The sequence below is a fragment of the Parasteatoda tepidariorum genome, chromosome 2 (assembly GCF_043381705.1).
Source record: "Parasteatoda tepidariorum isolate YZ-2023 chromosome 2, CAS_Ptep_4.0, whole genome shotgun sequence".
Classification (NCBI taxonomy): domain Eukaryota; kingdom Metazoa; phylum Arthropoda; class Arachnida; order Araneae; family Theridiidae; genus Parasteatoda; species Parasteatoda tepidariorum.
The window spans coordinates 40991321-41010384 of record NC_092205.1 but is presented as its reverse complement, the minus strand read 5'-3'; the positions used below and the strand labels follow the sequence as shown (position 1 = coordinate 41010384).

At 27.7% G+C, this 19064-nt stretch overlaps 2 protein-coding genes across 6 annotated transcripts in view; one reads left to right on the top strand and one right to left on the bottom strand.

Annotated features, from left to right (window-relative positions):
- Nucleotides 1–2091, bottom strand: part of LOC107452567 (golgin-84) — a 32647-nt gene extending 30556 nt beyond the window's left edge. For all 4 annotated transcript variants that reach the window (XM_043046734.2, XM_043046737.2, XM_043046736.2 and 1 more), the window contains exon 1: nucleotides 1615–2091. The gene's annotated coding sequence lies outside the window, so the exon portion shown is untranslated. The remainder of the gene's footprint in view (nucleotides 1–1614) is intronic.
- Nucleotides 2092–7451: 5360 nt separating this feature from the next.
- LOC107452570 (uncharacterized) overlaps nucleotides 7452–19064 on the top strand; it is a 24152-nt gene continuing 12539 nt past the window's right edge. The window contains exons 1-3 of one of the 2 annotated variants that reach the window (XM_043046739.2): nucleotides 7470–7573; nucleotides 7757–7770; nucleotides 16894–17045. In XM_043046739.2, the coding sequence (XP_042902673.1) occupies nucleotides 16919–17045 (127 nt within the window). In that variant the 5' untranslated portion in view covers nucleotides 7470–7573; nucleotides 7757–7770; nucleotides 16894–16918. Of the gene's footprint in view, nucleotides 7587–7756; nucleotides 7771–16893; nucleotides 17046–19064 lie in introns of both variants that reach the window. The other variant, XM_043046738.2, reaches the window with a different exon arrangement.

The following is a 19064-nucleotide window of genomic DNA, read 5'->3' as shown; positions in this document are numbered from 1 at the left end:
ACATTAAAAAAATATTAAATGGCTTTGATCTAGATTTTTCAAAATTTTTAAATAATAAAAATCCAGTCTTCATTGAAATGCAATAAATATTGTGCAAACTAATTTTTGCAACTCTCAGTATCCTACAAATCTACTATAATACTTATCAACTGACTATAATGCATATTTTTTCGTAGAGAGTATTTGTTTAATTAATAAATAAAGAATTCATTTTTTTTCAGACTTTTTTTCTTCTTGGCAAAAATTGGATGACTTCTTAAAATAATATCTGAGAGTTTTAAATATAGGAACCAAAAAACTGAATAGGACGGTTAAAATCAAAAAGATAAATTAAATTTATCATAAATTCTACTTTCTCAAAAAATATATTGCTTACTCTAAAAATAGATCATAACCATAAAAGTCATAGATAATTCCTAAATACAAAAGAATAGATATGAAATAATAGGAAATTTTTGAATGGGCACACCTGCTAAAACATAGTATTGAGAATCTTACTTTCTACTTTACTTTCTTTTGTATACATATTGTAACAAATATAATGTGTTTAAAAAAAACTTCTCAAAGTGAATTGACAAATGACTTTTTTAAAATATATTTCGCACATTAAAAGCATTAAGCTTTCCTTACATAGATTGTTCAAACTGCCCCAAATAAAATTAATTGATCAGAAGAAAAACATAAAACTTTGTTCATAATGTAATTAGTTATACTTTTAGTTTTGTATTTTTATTATTTTTTATGCTTACTTAAAGCTGCAGATTTACCTTTTGACTACTTAATATTAATACATGCCTTAAAAATGCTTAAGGTGATGCAGTTAGATCACTACAGCAAAGATAATTCTTTCAACATAAAACATGTTCAGAATACTGTGTAAAGGTTTTTTTGTTGTTGTTACTTTTCAATAGTTACAATGTTATTTCTGCACAGTATAGAGAAGATAATTAAGAACATTATTTTCTATAATATTAAAATGTGAAAAGAAACATATCATTAGTATTCAATATGTTACATTTTAAGAATAAATAACTTTAGCGTAAGGTTTGTCTAGAAACTCAAAAAAAAAAAAAAAAGAAGAAAGAATTGTTCACAAAACAATATATACAATTTTATTTATTGATTAGAATCTTGTATGGTTGCTATTCCTTTTCTTAATAAATCTTATCTTATATAAAGCTTGCAGCAAAAATATATTTAAAAAAATTTTAAGCAAGACATGCATTGGAGAAGTTTAAACAAATTCTAAAATCTATGTATTTGACATTATATAAATTGTCACACATCACATGATTTGTAATGTTTAATCCCAAAGGAATGGTTTATAATACCCTAAACTAGGCAACCAAAGAGAGAAAAATAAATAAATTTCAATCCAAAATATTAATAAATTTTATAAAACTTCAATCGGTACAATAAGCAATGAAATCAATTACACTTATGCCTGAAGTAACGTTAATACATTAGGTCATAACACAAGAATCAAATAACTATATAAAAGGATTTAACACGTTATTCTTTCATTGGATAAACACTACACTCTTTAACACTTAAAAATAAAAGATTTGATGAATTTAAAATAAAATATTATAAATGATGTCAGGAAACAATTACTTAATCAACTGGAAATGAAATTCATAATATTTCATTATTGAGCACGTGAAAACTAAATTGTTTTTAACTTTCAATCAATTTCAGCCAATACACAAACAGTCTTGAATTTGCTTTCATCATAAATGAAAGTTAAAATTTTATTCACAACAAAAATATAACTGCAGTAAACAATTTACTACTTTATTTAGAACGGTTCTTTTGAAAAGAATCAAGAAATATATCACTAAAATAAATACGAAATCAATTTCTTTAATATAACTCTATAACTTATTTTTTAAGTTAAACTGAAAATTATTTTCAATTTCGGGATATTACACTGATATTAGAAATATACACAAAATAAAATATCTCCTCTCAATAGACCATATAGAAAATGAACAATAATAACAAAAAAAGAAATATCATCAAACAATGGTCCAATCAGTTCGCTCTTAAATTCAGCGTTTATGAAAAGCGAAAATCTCTCACTACGTCATAAGAAGTAAAAGAGGTTAAAGCGTTTACCACGTGGCTCGTATTTCTAGTTAAAAATGAGAAATATTTTCGGTAAAGGGTTTGTAAATTAAAAATATGTTATTTATTGTTATTATATTTTGTTATAAAATTGCTATAGTTATTGAGCTCCAGGTTCAGATTTTTGGACGCAAATAATAAAAATTCCACCATTTACAAAGTTTATAGATGGCGTAGCGATAGGGCAGCTCATAATATGGATGGTTGAGCTTGTAAAGCTAAGCACAAATGCCGCCAGGGGTTGAAATTCGTGGCAAGACTTCCGGGTTACCACTTTCGATTGATTTTCACGCCAAAGCATGAAACAGCGAGTTATACTATATTATTGTACTTGTAATGTTCACAATCTAACAAGTTCTGTCAATTTAAATTTCAATGAAACGAACGAATTTGGAAGCATACTATAATGTTACACAACAAAAAAAAAATTACAACAAATAGCGATATCTTTTACGGCATTATGCTCAAAATATGGCAAACATTACACTTTTTCATGTTGTAATGTTAATTTTCTTAACTTTGTTTCCGGCTAACAACCTGTTAGAATTTATAAATTTCAGAAAATTCTTATGAATGATAAAATTTTGCGTGAATTTAAATTCAAATCGCAATAATGAAACCTCCTAGGATATTAGCCTGTTTACACATCGCCTCGTAAGCATAACATAAGGGATACACCGGAAGTTTTTTAATTTTTTTTGCGGTTTTAGAAAACTTGTTATTCTTAACAGTCAATGAATTCTGTGTACAAAAGTATAATTTTTGCATCCAAAATTTCAAGACCGGAATGTGCGTAAGCAAACTCTAGCAGGGATGAGACCCAGTTGGCAAAAATTTCTATTAGCGTTGAAGGAGCGCTATCGACAAAAGCCAAACAGCTGTTCGCTCATGCTTTTGTTTTGTTTACGGTATAGTACCTATCTTTCACCAAGTTAAATATAGACGCGACATTTCATAGTTTCAAAGAAGCAGGTCTTCCTAAAAATTTCTCGAAGGTCATTACCGAAATTGATGAGAAAATAATGCAGAACAAATAAGACAACTGGACCAATAACGGGAACAATAAGACAATATTGTTCCCGTTTAAATTAAAATCTATTTTGTATTTATTCTATCGAGAAAAAAAATGACTTAAGTTATGTCATGTTTTTGGATTTTGTCTACAGAAATTCCCTAAGTTTTACAGCAAAAACTTTTAAAATTTTAATCAAATTTTCCTTTATTGAAATTTTGTGTAAATAATTATTAACAATAATATAAATGACTATTAAAGCTAAAGAATTAATTTAGAATTCCCAATTTTAGTGAATTAACAGCATATGCAATAAGATTGATAATTTATTTCATAATTTAAAAATACAGAAAAAGTCTTCCACAGTTTAAAAGTGAGGGGGGAAATAAAGTAGAGAATAGGTTTATAAATTAAGCACTACCTCTCTCTAAAGGAAGTTGAAGTTATGACATCAAAATCAGTAGTGGTAAAATCACAATAGTTTTTTAATTTATGATAACCTATATTAATCTGCGTATTTCTTTCCAGTAGTCGTTTATACATAATCATTAAAACTATAAGCTAAGTTAGCTTTATTAAGATATTTCCTTTTATCAGGATATTTCGTCTTCTTTTTAGTAAGACATCTTGTAACGATTTACTCGTTTGTTTGATGTTAATGATTTACTGTAAATTATTTAGCCCTTGAAATTCTTAGAAAATAATTTTTAGGCTCAACGAAGATGCCATAAGAAATTTGGCACGTTAACACTAGATTGCCCAAGGAAATCATATTTACTGTTTTTTTAATTTCAATTATAAGAACAATGATGCATATAATGACACAATTTCTTAGAATTTCGTGACTTTTTGTGCAACGTATAATTTTTTTTACTGCTAATATTTATTAATTACTTGTTATATAACTGCACATAATATAATAAATATTAAAATTAATTATAAGCAAATTTCTTTACACATTAGTTATTCTTTCACAATCCAGTCATTTTTACTGCTTTTGGGCAATATACTAAGTTTCAGTCTTTCTAATGTTTAGAATGATTCTAAGCAGGATCAAGAAAAGAATTGTTAGAGTCAAAACTCATAGTGCATGGACTCCTCTCCTTTCAAAGCACAGCTGGTGCGTACATTTATAAAGCCTCAATATATATATATACACTTGGCAGTATATATATATATATATATATATATATATATATACAGTGAAACCTCCGTTAAGCGGACATTCATGGGACCAAAAAATTTGTCCGTTTACGGGAAGGGTACCCTAATAACGAAATTTAACACCGTAAATTGTTTTTAGAATATTCTCAAAGATGTAGAAATAATTNATAAAGAAAATGTGGTATATATATATATATATATACTGCCAAGTGTCTCATCCCTGAGAGGGCCTGCTAAGAGGTTGTGAGTTAGATCTCCGTCAACCGAAGACCCCACTTGTAGCAAATGGTAACTAGTTTACGTTAAATCTGTCGGATCACAATGTCCCCCATGTTCCGATAACAAATCAACATCTCTGGGGGTACTGAATTGGAGATTGATTGTTCTCAGGTTCAGGTCAAAATTACGATCTGTAGGTGAATAAATAAATGCATGAATGGGTCCGCTCTATAAACGGGCTGTGATGTGCTTGTTAGAAGTCGTAATCTGGGCCATAGAAGACTCAGCTTAAAAACAAGAAACGCACCCCCTGCATCACTTGGTTCACCAAGCAGGCTTGCTGGTATCTGGCAAGTGACATAAGAAACAAGAACACATTTCTATCTAGACAAGTGAGACGGTGTTTGCTATGTACTTTTTAGGCGGAATTTTCTCTATTTCTTGCGTATTTTCTCCCGCTCTCTAAAACCTGACGTGCGAAGTCTAAAAATTATTACGGCTTACTACGAGGAAGGTACTTAACAGTTTTCTGCAGGTCTTCTTTTCTTTTTCTTTTTGAGGGGGTGATGTGCGTGTTTGATGTGCGTTTTAATCAATTTTTTAGCTACCTTTACTGTATATAAGTTTAAAATGGAGCAAGAAAGTCGGCGGGTTCGAATTTTTGGTCGGGACGAAATTAAAATACACCGTCACAAAAGTTACCTAAATTTTACACATAAGAAAAAAGTTATTTATGCCTGTTAAATAACTGTAAAAAGATTAATTGCTTCGATCTTATTTTCCTGTTTATAAGTTTGAATAATTTAAATCAATGATGATTATTGAAAAATTTTTTTATTTGTCTGAAATATTGAGGGGAACTTATTGACATTTCTTATTATTATGAGGATATATACACTTATTATTATGAGGATATGAGGAAAGTTTCCTCCCCTCTCGCCTACGACGTCCATAAGATGTGGCTTTTAAATTTAGCTTAATTCTCTATCCCAGAGCTTCAATACGCCATCCTGCGAAGAATCGAGCATTCGGCCTAACAGCAGCAGGTTGCAAATTTTCTTACTACGGCTCTAAGGACGTTATAAAATATGTGTACAAAAATATTATAAATATTTTCGAATTTTTAACAACACTAGAATTTAGTCAAAACAATGAAATACGTTGTACTAGGAATAAGGAAATTAACAAGGAAATAAACAAATATGTTACTTTTTTTATGTTATTTATATAAAAATATTATTTAAAATAACGCATTAAAAGCTGAATAAAAAGTCTTCAAAAATAATGTTATAATTCCCAACATATTGATATATTCAATAATTTTATAACAAAAATATATTGATATCAATTACGTTATTCACATATTCATCACTATATTATTATAATATTCTCGATAAATAATTATTTATCGAACCTACGTCCAGAAGAGAGTCAAAACAAAAACAATATCCAGCATATGAAATGTGATTACCATAGGTTTTATCTCGTAAATAAGCAACACAAAAATACTAACGATTTACGAAATATATATGTATATATTTAAAAAAATAATAATAATATAAATAAATAAAATTTTTACGAGAAAGTATGATTGATATACTTAATATACCCTTTGAAAAGAAATTTACATGATTGAGATTTCCCTAAATCAACTCTTTAATCTAGTCAACTCTTCTCATTTTGCACCACTGCTCAAGATGTAGAACTATTGTTGTTAGAGCATTCAACTACGTAATCCCGAGATCTTTGGTTCGAATCTCGCAGAAGACCAATGAACATCTTTCTCACAAATTTCGCCCTCCACATCACTTTTGAGACTAAGCATTTTGCTTAAAAATGAGTAAAAGCTGTTTAAATTTTTTGTTTGTAACTATACTCATCAAATTCTAATATTTGTTTCGGAGCTATTTTCGCTATGTTTGAGAAACCCTTTCTTAACAGGATGGAAAAATATCTCTATACCTGTCGCACAAAATATATTTAATTAATAAGATAAACTAAAAAATTATTGTTCGCTTCGATTCCTCATAACAAATACACAGCAAATAAACATTAAAGACAGAAAAATAAGCAGGGTGGACAAACTGCACATACGTCCCCAACCAAATATAATTGTATATTGTAAATATATTGCAAGTATTTTTTAACAAAACGTGAATATAAAACATTAACTCGCTTCTCTCTCTCGTTTTTTTTTCTTTCTTTTTTCTTCTTCTTTTTTTTAAGAACGAAAAGAAAATACTTAAATTTCAGCGATAGTTCCATAGTCAAAACACTGAGCTTTGACTTTGAAGTGCTGGTATTCAAACCCTGATCCCCCTTTGGAGACTTGAAACCGACACAGCGTAAAGGCAGTCGGTGCGCAACACCGACCACGTTGTTGTTTCTAATGTCACTTGCCAACCAGCAAGCCTGCTTGAACCAAGCGAATTTAAGGCAGAGAGTGCGCCTCTAGTTTACCAGCGGTACCATCAATGGCCCAAGACGACCATCTATCTAATCTACTTCAGCCACACACAAGTCATAGCCCTTTTATAGGGTAGACCCATTCATACCTCCATTCATTCACACACAGATCTCAATTTTGACCTAAACCAGGGAACGATCAATCTCTAATTCAGTACCCCCAGAGGTTTTGATTTGTTAAATCACGACCACTTTTGCGTTGTATTTAATTTTATATTGGTAGACCGTATTTTTTTAAACACACATAGAGAGAACACCCCTCCACTCAAAGAAATCACGCCTCCATAAATCCCTGCAAGTTAGCCTTACTAAAATAATGGTAGTTAGAAATAAATAGAAGTATATTTATTATTTTTAAACTTTACTGACGTTTATTGATCGTTTTTTCCCCTTCTTCTTTTTTTCTTGACGTACAAAAAGTTTACAAATCATTGAGCAAATCATCTATTTAATCTTATCAGTTAAAAAAAAGAGAAAAATATCTCTGAACTAAACATCCAGGTAGATAATAAGGTAGAGAGATACAATGGAAACTTGAAACTGAGTCTACCGATTTACTAAATGTTTACCAGTCGTTAAGAAAAACAATTTGTTTTAGGTAAGTAAAAATTTTGTTGATAACCAACAATAAATAAATTAAATATAAAATTAGTGTTAAATTTGTGTAACAAGCAATACATAAGTAGTCAAGACTGTATAACTATTACGGCGTAACTAAACTGTAAAACTATTTATTTTAAATTTTAAGCTTATTTTCGTTAAGAAAAAACAATTTGTTTTAGGTAAGTAAAAATTTTGTTGATAACAACTAATAAATAAATTAAATATCAAATTAGTGTTAAATTTGTGTAACAAGCAATACATAAGTAGTCAAGACTATACAACTATTACGGCATAACTAAACTGTAAAACTATTTATTTTAAATTTTTAAACTTATTTTCGTTAAGAAAAAAACGATTTGTTTTAGGTAAGTAAAAATTCTGTTGATAACCAACAATAAATAAATTAAATATCAAATTAGTGTTAAATTTGTGTAACAAGCAATACACAAGTAGTCAAGACTATATAACTATAACGGCATAACTAAACTGTAAAACTATTTATTTTAAATTTTTAAACTTATTTTTCGGCATATGATTTACATGCTTATGTTTCATTCCATTTTTTATAAGATAAAATAAGTTTTGAGTAGAAGTTTAAAAAGAAATACTTTATTGGATTGTAAAACGCTTATAAGCTTTTAAAATTCGTATCAAGCATTCGTAAGTTAAATTTTAATGATAGTAGAACTGTATTTTTCATAGAACTTCAAGGAAACATTTGAATCTATATGAAAATTCAATTGTTTAAGCTTACAATGAAAATAGGACAAGGATCAGAGGGTAAATTAGTGATTAACTACTATAACACTGGTAATTACCAATTTGAAAAACTTGAAAAAAATAAACACTTAAAAACTCCTGGCAGAAAAATCGAATTTTTAAAAACTAAAATTGTAATTTTATTGGTTTCATGAACTTACAATATTAGATGCTCAAATTAATTAAAACAGTTTGGATCTTAAGTTTTGAAATCGAACACAAAAAATTTATTTTCCCTGAATAAATATATACGACATTCTATTTTCTTCAGATTCGGATTTTTGAACCTCTAAGTATAGGCTAGAAGAAGAGGTGGAAGATTACCGTAATTTGAAAATAAAAATAAAAATAAAAAAATGGTTCCAAAGTCTAGTCAGGAGAGAAGAGCAATAAAAATTTTGCACCCTTTAATTTCCATTTTTTTTTCGAATTATATACCCCATATTTCTGTTTAAGTAAATAAAAAAAATTACACTCAACAATTATAAAATTCAATTTTCAATAGCTAGTTAATATCCATCTTTTAAAAATTGTTTACTGTTTTTTTATATAATTTTAGCTAGTAATATGCTTAAAAATTTTAAATTATAAGCTACACATTTTTTGCAAAGTTTCATATTATGTGATTTTAAAAAAAAATATCTTGAATTCGGTGGAATAATTTCCGAGAAATAAAGTTTTAGAAATACAACTTTTTTTGTTTTGATTTTAAACTTCTATTATTCAGAAACTATTCGATCGATTTTTTACAAATATTGGATTTTTTCATTTAAAATATGTAATATAATTTAAAATTATGTAAGAAATTGGATAATTTACAATTCAGTTCTTTTCTAACATTATTAAAAAAAAGTAATAAAAATAATAAATAAATACATTTAAATACTAAATCATATTAAATCATATTTAATGTGCTTCATAAATTCCCAAGATAAGTTTTTAAAATTCTAAAGTGGAATTAATCACACTTTGGTTTAAGCCAGTGTTTCCCAAAGTGTGGTACGCGTACCCCCAGGGGTACTGGAACAGTTTAGTGGGGGTACGCGTTTTTATACGAAATATCTTGCAACAAACGAGAATTTCAAAAAAATTTTCTTTAAAAACAAAGCTAGTCATGGAAATTTACGATTACGTATTTTTCTATTGGCTATTTTTTGCAGAGTTAACATTCACTAATTAGTGGTGTCAACAGCCAGTTGTGATTTTTAAATGGCAATTTGGGAAAATTTTTCATAGTAAGAATTACATTCATTTTTTTATTAGTGGTACACAGCATTACGAAAAATTTAGAAAGGGAACACAAAACTCATAAGTTTGGGAAACACTGGTTTAAGCTATATTAGTGCGTTTTGTTAATTATGAAAAATGCATTGAATAGATACTTTTCTTTATTTAATTCTCTAAAAGTATTTTGAATTAATTGCGAAGAACTAATAGCATAAATCTTTTCTTCAATTAGTTTATTCTACACATTTTTAATTGTTCATGCACTAGTGAACAGAATATACATTTAAATGCATATCTGCTAACTTTTTCCCCCTCTTCATTGCAGATATTCTCAAGTGGTAGTTAAATAACTATTAATAGTAAATTAAACAGAGAATCATTTATGAATTTCGCTGGAACATAACTTGACATTCAAATAAACATCAAGCTGTTTAAATTAATTATTTTTATACTAGTTAAGATAACTTTAAATTGATTTTATTAAACCATGAATAAAAAATTAAAGCGTTACTCTTAAAATCATTAAAAAATAAATATAAAATGTTCAGCGAAATAAGGAAAAGATGGCGGCTGCGTAGCGTTGCTAAAAGATTAGAAAGCAATATTTTTTAATTAATTATTTTTTATTAAATTATTTTTAATCATATATTTTTTTCTTAAAGAACAAATTTTATTTTTTATTTGCTATTAAAAAGTAGTTTTTATTAAAAATTAGAACGTTTGTTTTATTAGAAAAGATTTTCGAAAAATACTATTATGTTTTATAAGAAAATTCAAAGCTAACGCTAAAGAGGAAAAGACAAACTTTTTTAATTTGTTGAAACCGTAATTAATTGTAACAAAAATTATTTTCAATTCAATACTACTCTTGGTTAATGAAGGGACCATCAATGGACAATTATTAGAAAAAATTAAAATTTTGAATGAAAAGTTTTGGAAAATTTCGTACGAAATTTTGATAACAGATAATTAAAATTTTATAAATACGGCGATGGTGCACAAAACCGGGTCCTTAAATTTTCTTATAATAATCAACTACATAAAAAGAATTGCTTAAATTTTAATTTGCATGAAATCAGATCAATCTTTGCTTGAAAAAGAAAACATTTTTAAGGATAAAAAAAAAAAGAAGCTTTTAGTGTAAATATATTTTTATATATTTACACTATAGTGTGTAATATATCTTTATATATATTAATATATTTTAAATATATGTGTAATATATTTAAAATATATTAATATATTTGTGTATAGTGTATATTGTGTAAATATATTTTTATATATATTTTATTTTATATAGTGTGAATATATTTTTTTTAGTGTAAATTGGTCATTCTATGGAAGTGTGCAAAAACTCGGTATTGTTCGTCATCATCGGATAAAATTGGGTATAAATACAAATGATGGAGAGAAAAAACGCCTTTTTTCCTACTTAAATATTTTCATGGAAACAGAAATAATAATTTGATTTTATTGCTCTGAGAAATTTTCAGGAGTTTAAAAAATAAAGAAATATTGGGAACATAGTTAGAATTTTCAGATTCAGGAATAGAAATTACTAATAAAATTTTTATTATATTTCTCTGTTATGCTATAGGCTTCACGTGTCTATCGTTGATATACGGTAACCAATCTTCAGGGAATTTTTATTTGGAGTGTTATAAAATATAGCTACCAGTGGTTATGTCAGACTGACTATGCCCCGACTTTATGCAACAGTACCATTCAGCAAGAAAAAGAGGTCTGCCATATTTAAAACGTGATGTAAAATGTAATCCTTTATTTTAAGTTTTTAAAATTTTTGGAAAATGTAATTTTATGCAAAAGAAAAACATAAATGAAAAAAGAAAAACACCCACACATTCCTGTACTTCTCATAGTCTCATGGTCAAATTGTAAAAGGTCACTAAATAATAAAGCGTATCCATTTTAAAATGTAGTGTTAGTGGCTCCACTCGGAAATTTCGTAGAGTGACATATTTATCTCATAAATTCCTATCAACTTGCGAATGTAAGAAAAAACTATATTGAGGCATTTGTATATATAAATAAAATCCTTTTTATCACTTCTATATAAAATGTTAAGTTGCAAACTTGATATATTTGTATTATTCAAAATATTGTTCGCAACGATATTTTTAAAAAAATATTTTTTCTAACAAGACTTTTGATAATAAAATAATTTCTGTTTTTCATTTTTCCTAACTTTTTTTATTTGAATTATTCATTATTCCATTAATTTATTCTTAATATTCCATTAATTTATTTTACTTTACAAAATAAAAATACGTGCTACATAGTCGGAAAAAAATTATACAGAAAAATTCATTTTCTTTCCATAAAAAGATTAGTTAAGTATTTAAAATTACTGGATAAAATTATAAGGTAGAAATTTAAAAAAGAAAAAATAATAATTTTGTATAAATTATGGATACAATATTTATAAAAATGTGACGCAAAGTTCATCTCGGCAATTTATGAAGAATCGTGTGCTGAAATCATAAAGTAATATAAATTAAAAAAATAATATAAATATAAAAAATAATATGAATACAAAAAATAATATAAATATAAAAAATAATATGAATACAAAAAATAATATAAATATAAAAAATAATATGAATACAAAAAATAATATAAATATAAAAAATAATATGAATACAAAAAATAATATAAATATAAAAAATAATATAGTTACAGGGTGTTTATTAAGTCCCGGACCCATTTTGATGTTTAATAACTCATAAAATAATAAATATAGATTAAAATTAATAACATAAATGGTTAGATAGACTCAAAAAGTTTCATGATCCTTGTCAATGAACTTCCACTTCGTCGCACGGATTAATATCAAGTCGATAGTCAATTTCACTCCAGGTAGCGACAAGCATGTCGGCATCCACAGAGGTCTCATCAGTCGTATGCTTAGGCATGTTGGAAAACTTCGTATTTCCACAANAACCAACAATAAATAAATTAAATATCAAATTAGTGTTAAATTTGTGTAACAAGCAATACACAAGTAGTCAAGACTATATAACTATTACGGCATAACTAAACTGTAAAACTATTTATTTTAAATTTTTAAACTTATTTCTCGACAAATGATTTACATGTTTATGTTTCATTCCATTTGTTATAAGATAAAATAAGTTTTGAGTAGAAGTTTAAAAGGAAATACTTTATTGGATTGTAAGACAATTATAAGCTTTTAAAATTCGTATCATCGTAAGTTAAATTTTAATGATAGTAGAACTGCATTTTTCATAGAACTTCAAGGAAACATTTGAATCTATATGAAAATTCAATTGTTTAAGCTTACAATGAAAATAGGACAAGGATCAGAGGGTAAATTAGTGATTAACTACTATAACACTGGTAATTACCAATTTGAAAAACTTGAAAAAAATAAACACGTAAAAACTCTTGGCAGAAAAATCGAATTTTTAAAAACTAAAATTGTAATTTTATTGGTTTCATGAGCATACATTATTAGATACTCATATGAATTAAAACAGTTGGTATCTTAAGTTATGAAATCGAACACAAAAAACTTATTTTCCCTGAATAAATATATACGACATGCTTTTTTCCTTAGATTCGGATTTTTAAGCCTCTAAGTATAGGCTAGAGCAGTGTTTCCCAAAGTGTGGTACGCGTACCCCCAGTGGTACGGGAATAGTTTATCGGGGGTACGCGTTCTCTTGCAACTAACGAAAATTTCAAAAATTTTTACTTAAAAACAAAGCTAGCCATTAAAATTTACGACGACGTATTTTCCTATTGGCTATTTTTTGCAGAGTTAACAGTTAATAATTAGTGGTGTCAACAACCAGTTGTGATTTTTAACTTTGGTGCAATTTTTTTATAGTAAAAATAAAGATATTTTTTAAAAAAAATATATTCATTTTTTATGAGAGGTACACAGCGTTACGAAAAATTTAGAAAGGGTACACAGAAGTCATAAGTTTGGGAAACACTGGGCTAGAGGAAGAGGTGGAAGATTACCGTAATCTGAAAATAAAATAAAAAATTAAAAAGAAAAAAATGGTTCCAAAAGTCTAGTCTGGAGAGGAGAGCAATAAAAATTTTGCATCATTTAACTTCTATTTTTTGCGAATTATATACACCATATTTCTGTTTAAGCAAATAAAATTTTAAAAAAATTACACACAGCAATTATAAAATTCAATTTTCAAAACCTAGTTAATGTTCATCTTTTAAAAATTGTTTATTGTTTTTTTTTTTTTTTAAATTTTAGCTATAGTAATATGATTAAAAATTTAAAATTGTAAGCTATACATGTTTCGCAGCGTTTCATATTATGTGATTTTAAAAAACAATATCTTGAATTCGGTCGAATAATTTCGGAGAAATAAAGTTCTAAAAATGCAACTTTTTTTGTTTTGATTTTAAACTTTTATTGTTCCGAAACTGTTCGACCGATTTTTTACAAATATTTGATTTTGTCATTTAAAATATGTAATATAATTTAGAATAATGTAAGAAATTGGATAATTTACAATTCAGTTCTTTTTCTACCATTATTAAAAAAGAAACAAAAATTATAAATAACCATATTTAAAACATTTAATAAGAAAATATAATAAAAATTGAAAAGTTATTCTTTGCAGTTAATTATAAATTAAGGTCTATATACTATAAGGTTGGCAAGTTTTATACATGAGAGTACAAATGTTTTGGTTTGCTGAAATAGTGTTGTAGATAAAATTGTGATGAAGAGACGAGGGCTTAATTAGATGCCCGTTTAAAAAAGGTATGTTATATCAGGATGGACAAACTCAGGAATTTATTAAAAAACATTTGAAAGACACGTAATACAAAATTTCATAATTATTTCCAACAAAATATTCTTTTTTCCCCTCAAAAGTAATGAACGTTTAAATTTTGTACCTGATTTTTCTCTTTATTTTATTACAGTAAAACCTCCACAGTGTTCCAATATCACTGTTATTTCAATAGAATTACTGGAAAGCAAATTTTCAGGGAAAGAAATCGTATTTCTCTTTTTATTGTCGAGAACAGTTATCCTGATCCGACAAACAAAACAATTTTTTTCCAGAACAGTTGTAGATTTTTAATTAATTAGTTCTGGTCGTCATAGTAACAGAAAGTATTGAATGATTCGTCCTGTTATTAAACATTTAGTTAGTTGTTAAAAGCGGTATTCAAACATTTTTATAGCTAGAAAATTAGAAAGAAGGAAACGAGCAGCAAATAGATTGGAGTTTAAATCTCTAAATAGGATGGTGAAGGAAGGTAACTATTGTAACAGCAGCGCCCCTGCAGGATTCATAAGTGCGCCCTATTTTTAGCATAAAAATATAAAATTACAATATGAATCCAAAGCACTGTGATGAAGAGACATTCGAATATTTAGAATCATTAATTTTACATTAATTTACTAAAACGGAAATAATATTTGCAATGAAAGCATGAAATTTAGGTGCTAAATTGTAACATTGTATATACTTACCGAAATGAATTTTTTTAATAATCGGAAAAATTAACTCACTATCTTAGCGGCCCCCATCAGGGGGGAAGGTGGGCGCACGATGATCCCACTTAAAGCTTGGGGGGGGGGAGATTTTTACACTAAATAAAACGAATAGTTTTGGGGGGGGATTTAGACTTTGCCCAAGAATGCACCCAAGAGCTTGGGGGGGATGGGGGCTACTGCACTATCTTATAGTAATTATATTCAAACTTTAGTAAAGAGTTATTATTTATAAAGTGAACTAAATAATACTTTATAAATAAAAAATAATTTCCTTTTAAATTATGGAGTTTCATTTTAACTCATAGTGTAAAATAATTATTTTATGTTTTACAATAGAATTATAAAATGATCAATTTATGTTTTTCTAATTATACTAAGGTATATTTGAAACTATTTTCATTCATATCTTCGCTAATTGAAGAAAATGAGACAAATTTATGTTTTTTTTTCTTTTTTAAAGATTAATAATACGATTAATTATAATAGCAAAATGTAAAATTTTCTTTCTTTTAAACTGAAAAAAAAAAAGTAAGTTTATCTTAACTTTTGATTGGATGCTTCGTTTGGCTGCATGCCTGGGTCCATTGCCACTTTGCTTCTTTTACCTTTTAATATATTTTTTAGAGATTTAACACAATTGCTAGGGTAATTTCCAGAATTTCTTGTTTTGATGTTAGAAGTTACTGATGGAGTTTCTTGGTAAAATCTCATTTCTCATTCGTACTGGGAGTATACAAGGGGGAGAAAACTTGTCTGGTTCATCCCCCCCCCCTCGCCATTTCTCATGTTCACCCTAACTTCCTCCCACAACAAACGATTCATGCACTTCGAGGGTGGTCGAATTATTTTTGACTAACAAAAATAATTACACAATTCTGTCGCACTTGTTCTGAGTATTTTTTATTTTTTAACTATGCATGCGGCATGCAGAAAAAAAAAAACTTGTTTTTCTCACGAGAAACTTATCCAAATCTATGACCGACCGAGAGCTAATGAATTTTATTCAGTTTAAAGGAAATTTCAACAAAAATAAATATATAAATGAAATATTTCAGGAATAACTACGCAAATTTAAACATTAAATAAATAAATTATTTCATTTATTTAATATTTTTATTAATTTAATAACTGAATTAAATAAAATGTTTGTTTATTTTTATCTCTGTATCCGAATTTTTACCTTCATTTTAAACAGCAGATGTTGCCTTTACCAGAAGTTGTAAATTTTGATTATACATGTACTTCTCTTTTTATTATTGTTAATGAAAAAAGAAAAAGAAAAAAAATAAATTTATTATGACATTTGACAACATATTTTTATGTGTCCATATTTTACAAGAAAAAGAAGAAGAAAAAAAGAAAACATATTGGCATAAAACTGTATTTACTATTGTTGCCCGGGTGCATTTATTGGGCCGAAAATCACATGGTATGTATGATCCAGTTTTCCCACATGGAGTCAAGATTTAAAGTTATAATCGGCATAAAATTAATAAAAGCTATAAAAGTGCAGTTTAATATTTCTTTATCTCTAATTTAAAGACCTGTNCAAAATTGCTTTTAGCTTACATTTTTAATAAATTTTTACTTTTGAAGAAAAAAATACTGTTTTATCAAGAAATAAAAATTATTACGAAGCATGAGAAGGGTGAGCGCATACGACAAGCTTTCCTCTAGTAAAACATTTGAGGACGTCGCATCAATTTGTGCGTCATTTTTATTTGTATTTCTGGATTATAGTCATCGATATAGGATTATAGTTGTTGTTTTACTTATTTTATTTTATTTATTTTAGGAGCTAACTGTCTCACAAGAAGGAAATGCGCGCAAAACGTCCCATTTTTTCTATTGAATATGATATGTATTTTATTCTAAGCATAGTTATAGTGAGTATCATCCTTATTCAGCAAAATTCTGCACACATTATTCAATTATCCACTGTTCAAGGTATGTTAATTTACAATTTCTTTTTAAATTAAATATTTCATGCATTAAAATTGCTAAGTGAATGAATTTGTTGAAAACCCCTTATCATTCAGAGTTTTCTTTGAAAAATACAAAAACTATTTTGAAAATTTCTAGAAACTTTTTAAATTATCAAGATATTCAAATCGGACTTTTTTCATTAGCTACTAAATACAATTCACTACAAAATTGTAAAAAAAATAAAATTTAAAAAATTAAAAAAAAAAGACATTTCATACTTTTTCTGCGCATGCTCAGTATGAAAAAACTGTTTAAAATACCTGCATCTTGCGTAATTTTCACCGAATTTTGTTTTTAAAATTTTAAAAGGATAATTTATTATTAAATAGAAATTGTTCCAAGAATATTGCTTTAATTTATTGAACATTTTTAAAGTTATAGCAAAAATACAGTATGATAAGTATGAGAAACACCTGTAAAGGTATTAAATAGTTCTCCAAGTACTTCTTTAGAAAATAAAAAAAAAAATAAAAAATTAAAAGTGGCTCTACAATTATTATGGAGTAGTGTATGTATTATTTGGTGTACAAATTAGTTCAGTCCGTTTTTAAAAAATGGCTCTGCTGTTATGAATGTTATATAGTAATAGTGACAGCTGGTTTCAGTGGTTTCAGAGAGGTTAAACATCCGTCAATAATATTCAGTTTATATCGCTTTGAGTTTCATACAAAAACCTTGTTTTTTACTTTGTTGAATATGTGAAATTTTGCGGTAATGAAGCACCATTTGCGGGAGGTTTTATGTTTCTGCTTTAATTGGAAGAAAAGTGCAGCTAAAGCGCATCGAATGTTTGTAGAAGTTTCTGTTGACAATGCTCCAACTGATAAGTCATGTAGGGAATGGTTTCGACGTTTCAAGAATGGTTAATGGTGAATAAAGAATGGAAAATGGTGAATGATAAATGTTGAATAGTTTTGTATACTATGAGCTGCTACAAACTGGTGATTCAATTTCGGGCGATTGGCATAGGATACAATTGATTTATTTGAGCCATGCATTACGAGAAAAAAGGGCGGAATACGAGCAAAGACTTGACAAAGTTATTCTTCTGCATAATAACGGTCAGCCCGATGTCTCAAAAGTCGCAAAAAACTAGTATTTGGAAACGCTCAAGTGGGATATTTTACCGCACCCGCTATATTCTCTGGACATTGCTCCTTCTGATTACTGGTTGTTCCGATGGATGCAGCATGATTTTGCAGATCACCAATTCACTTCTTTCGCAGAAATCGAAAATTGGCTCCTAACGTGGATCGCCTCAAAAGACGAGACATTTTTTCGAGATGGAATTCGAAAATTGCTTGAGAGGTGGGAAAAAGTAGTAGCCAGCGATAGACAATACTTTGATTAATCTGTTCATTTTATTTGTTCTGAAATAAATGCATTTTCGACCACAAAAAACTGACCGAACTAATTTGTACTCCCAATAGTAAGGTTAAAAATTAATGAGCTAGGTGAACCATATATTACCTCACGTTTGTGAATTATCACCTTTGTAAGTATTAAAGAAAACAACTTTAACGTTGAGCTATAAAAGCGTGAAGTGTAAAATGTCGCATTTTAGGCTGATAAATTAATACTTCTAAAAATACAAAAATATATACTTGAGAATAATAATAACGAAATAATAACCAAAGGTACGCAATTACGAAATAATAACGAAAGGTAAAGCATGGAATACCTCACGTTAATAAAAAATAACCTTTCCGAGTGTCCAAAAATACACTTGAAGTTGATTTATAATTACAGAAAGTATAAAATGGCTCACATTGGGTAGATAAATAAATACCTCAACAAATATATAAACCCACACTTGAGGCTGAGAAATAAAATAATAACCTAAAGTAAAACATCGAACACCTAACGTTCATAAAAAAACAACCCATGAAATGGTTAAAAAAATACACTTGAGGCTGATCTATAATGACTTGATGTGTAAAATGACGCACCTTAAGTTGATTAAAAAATGCGTCTAGAACA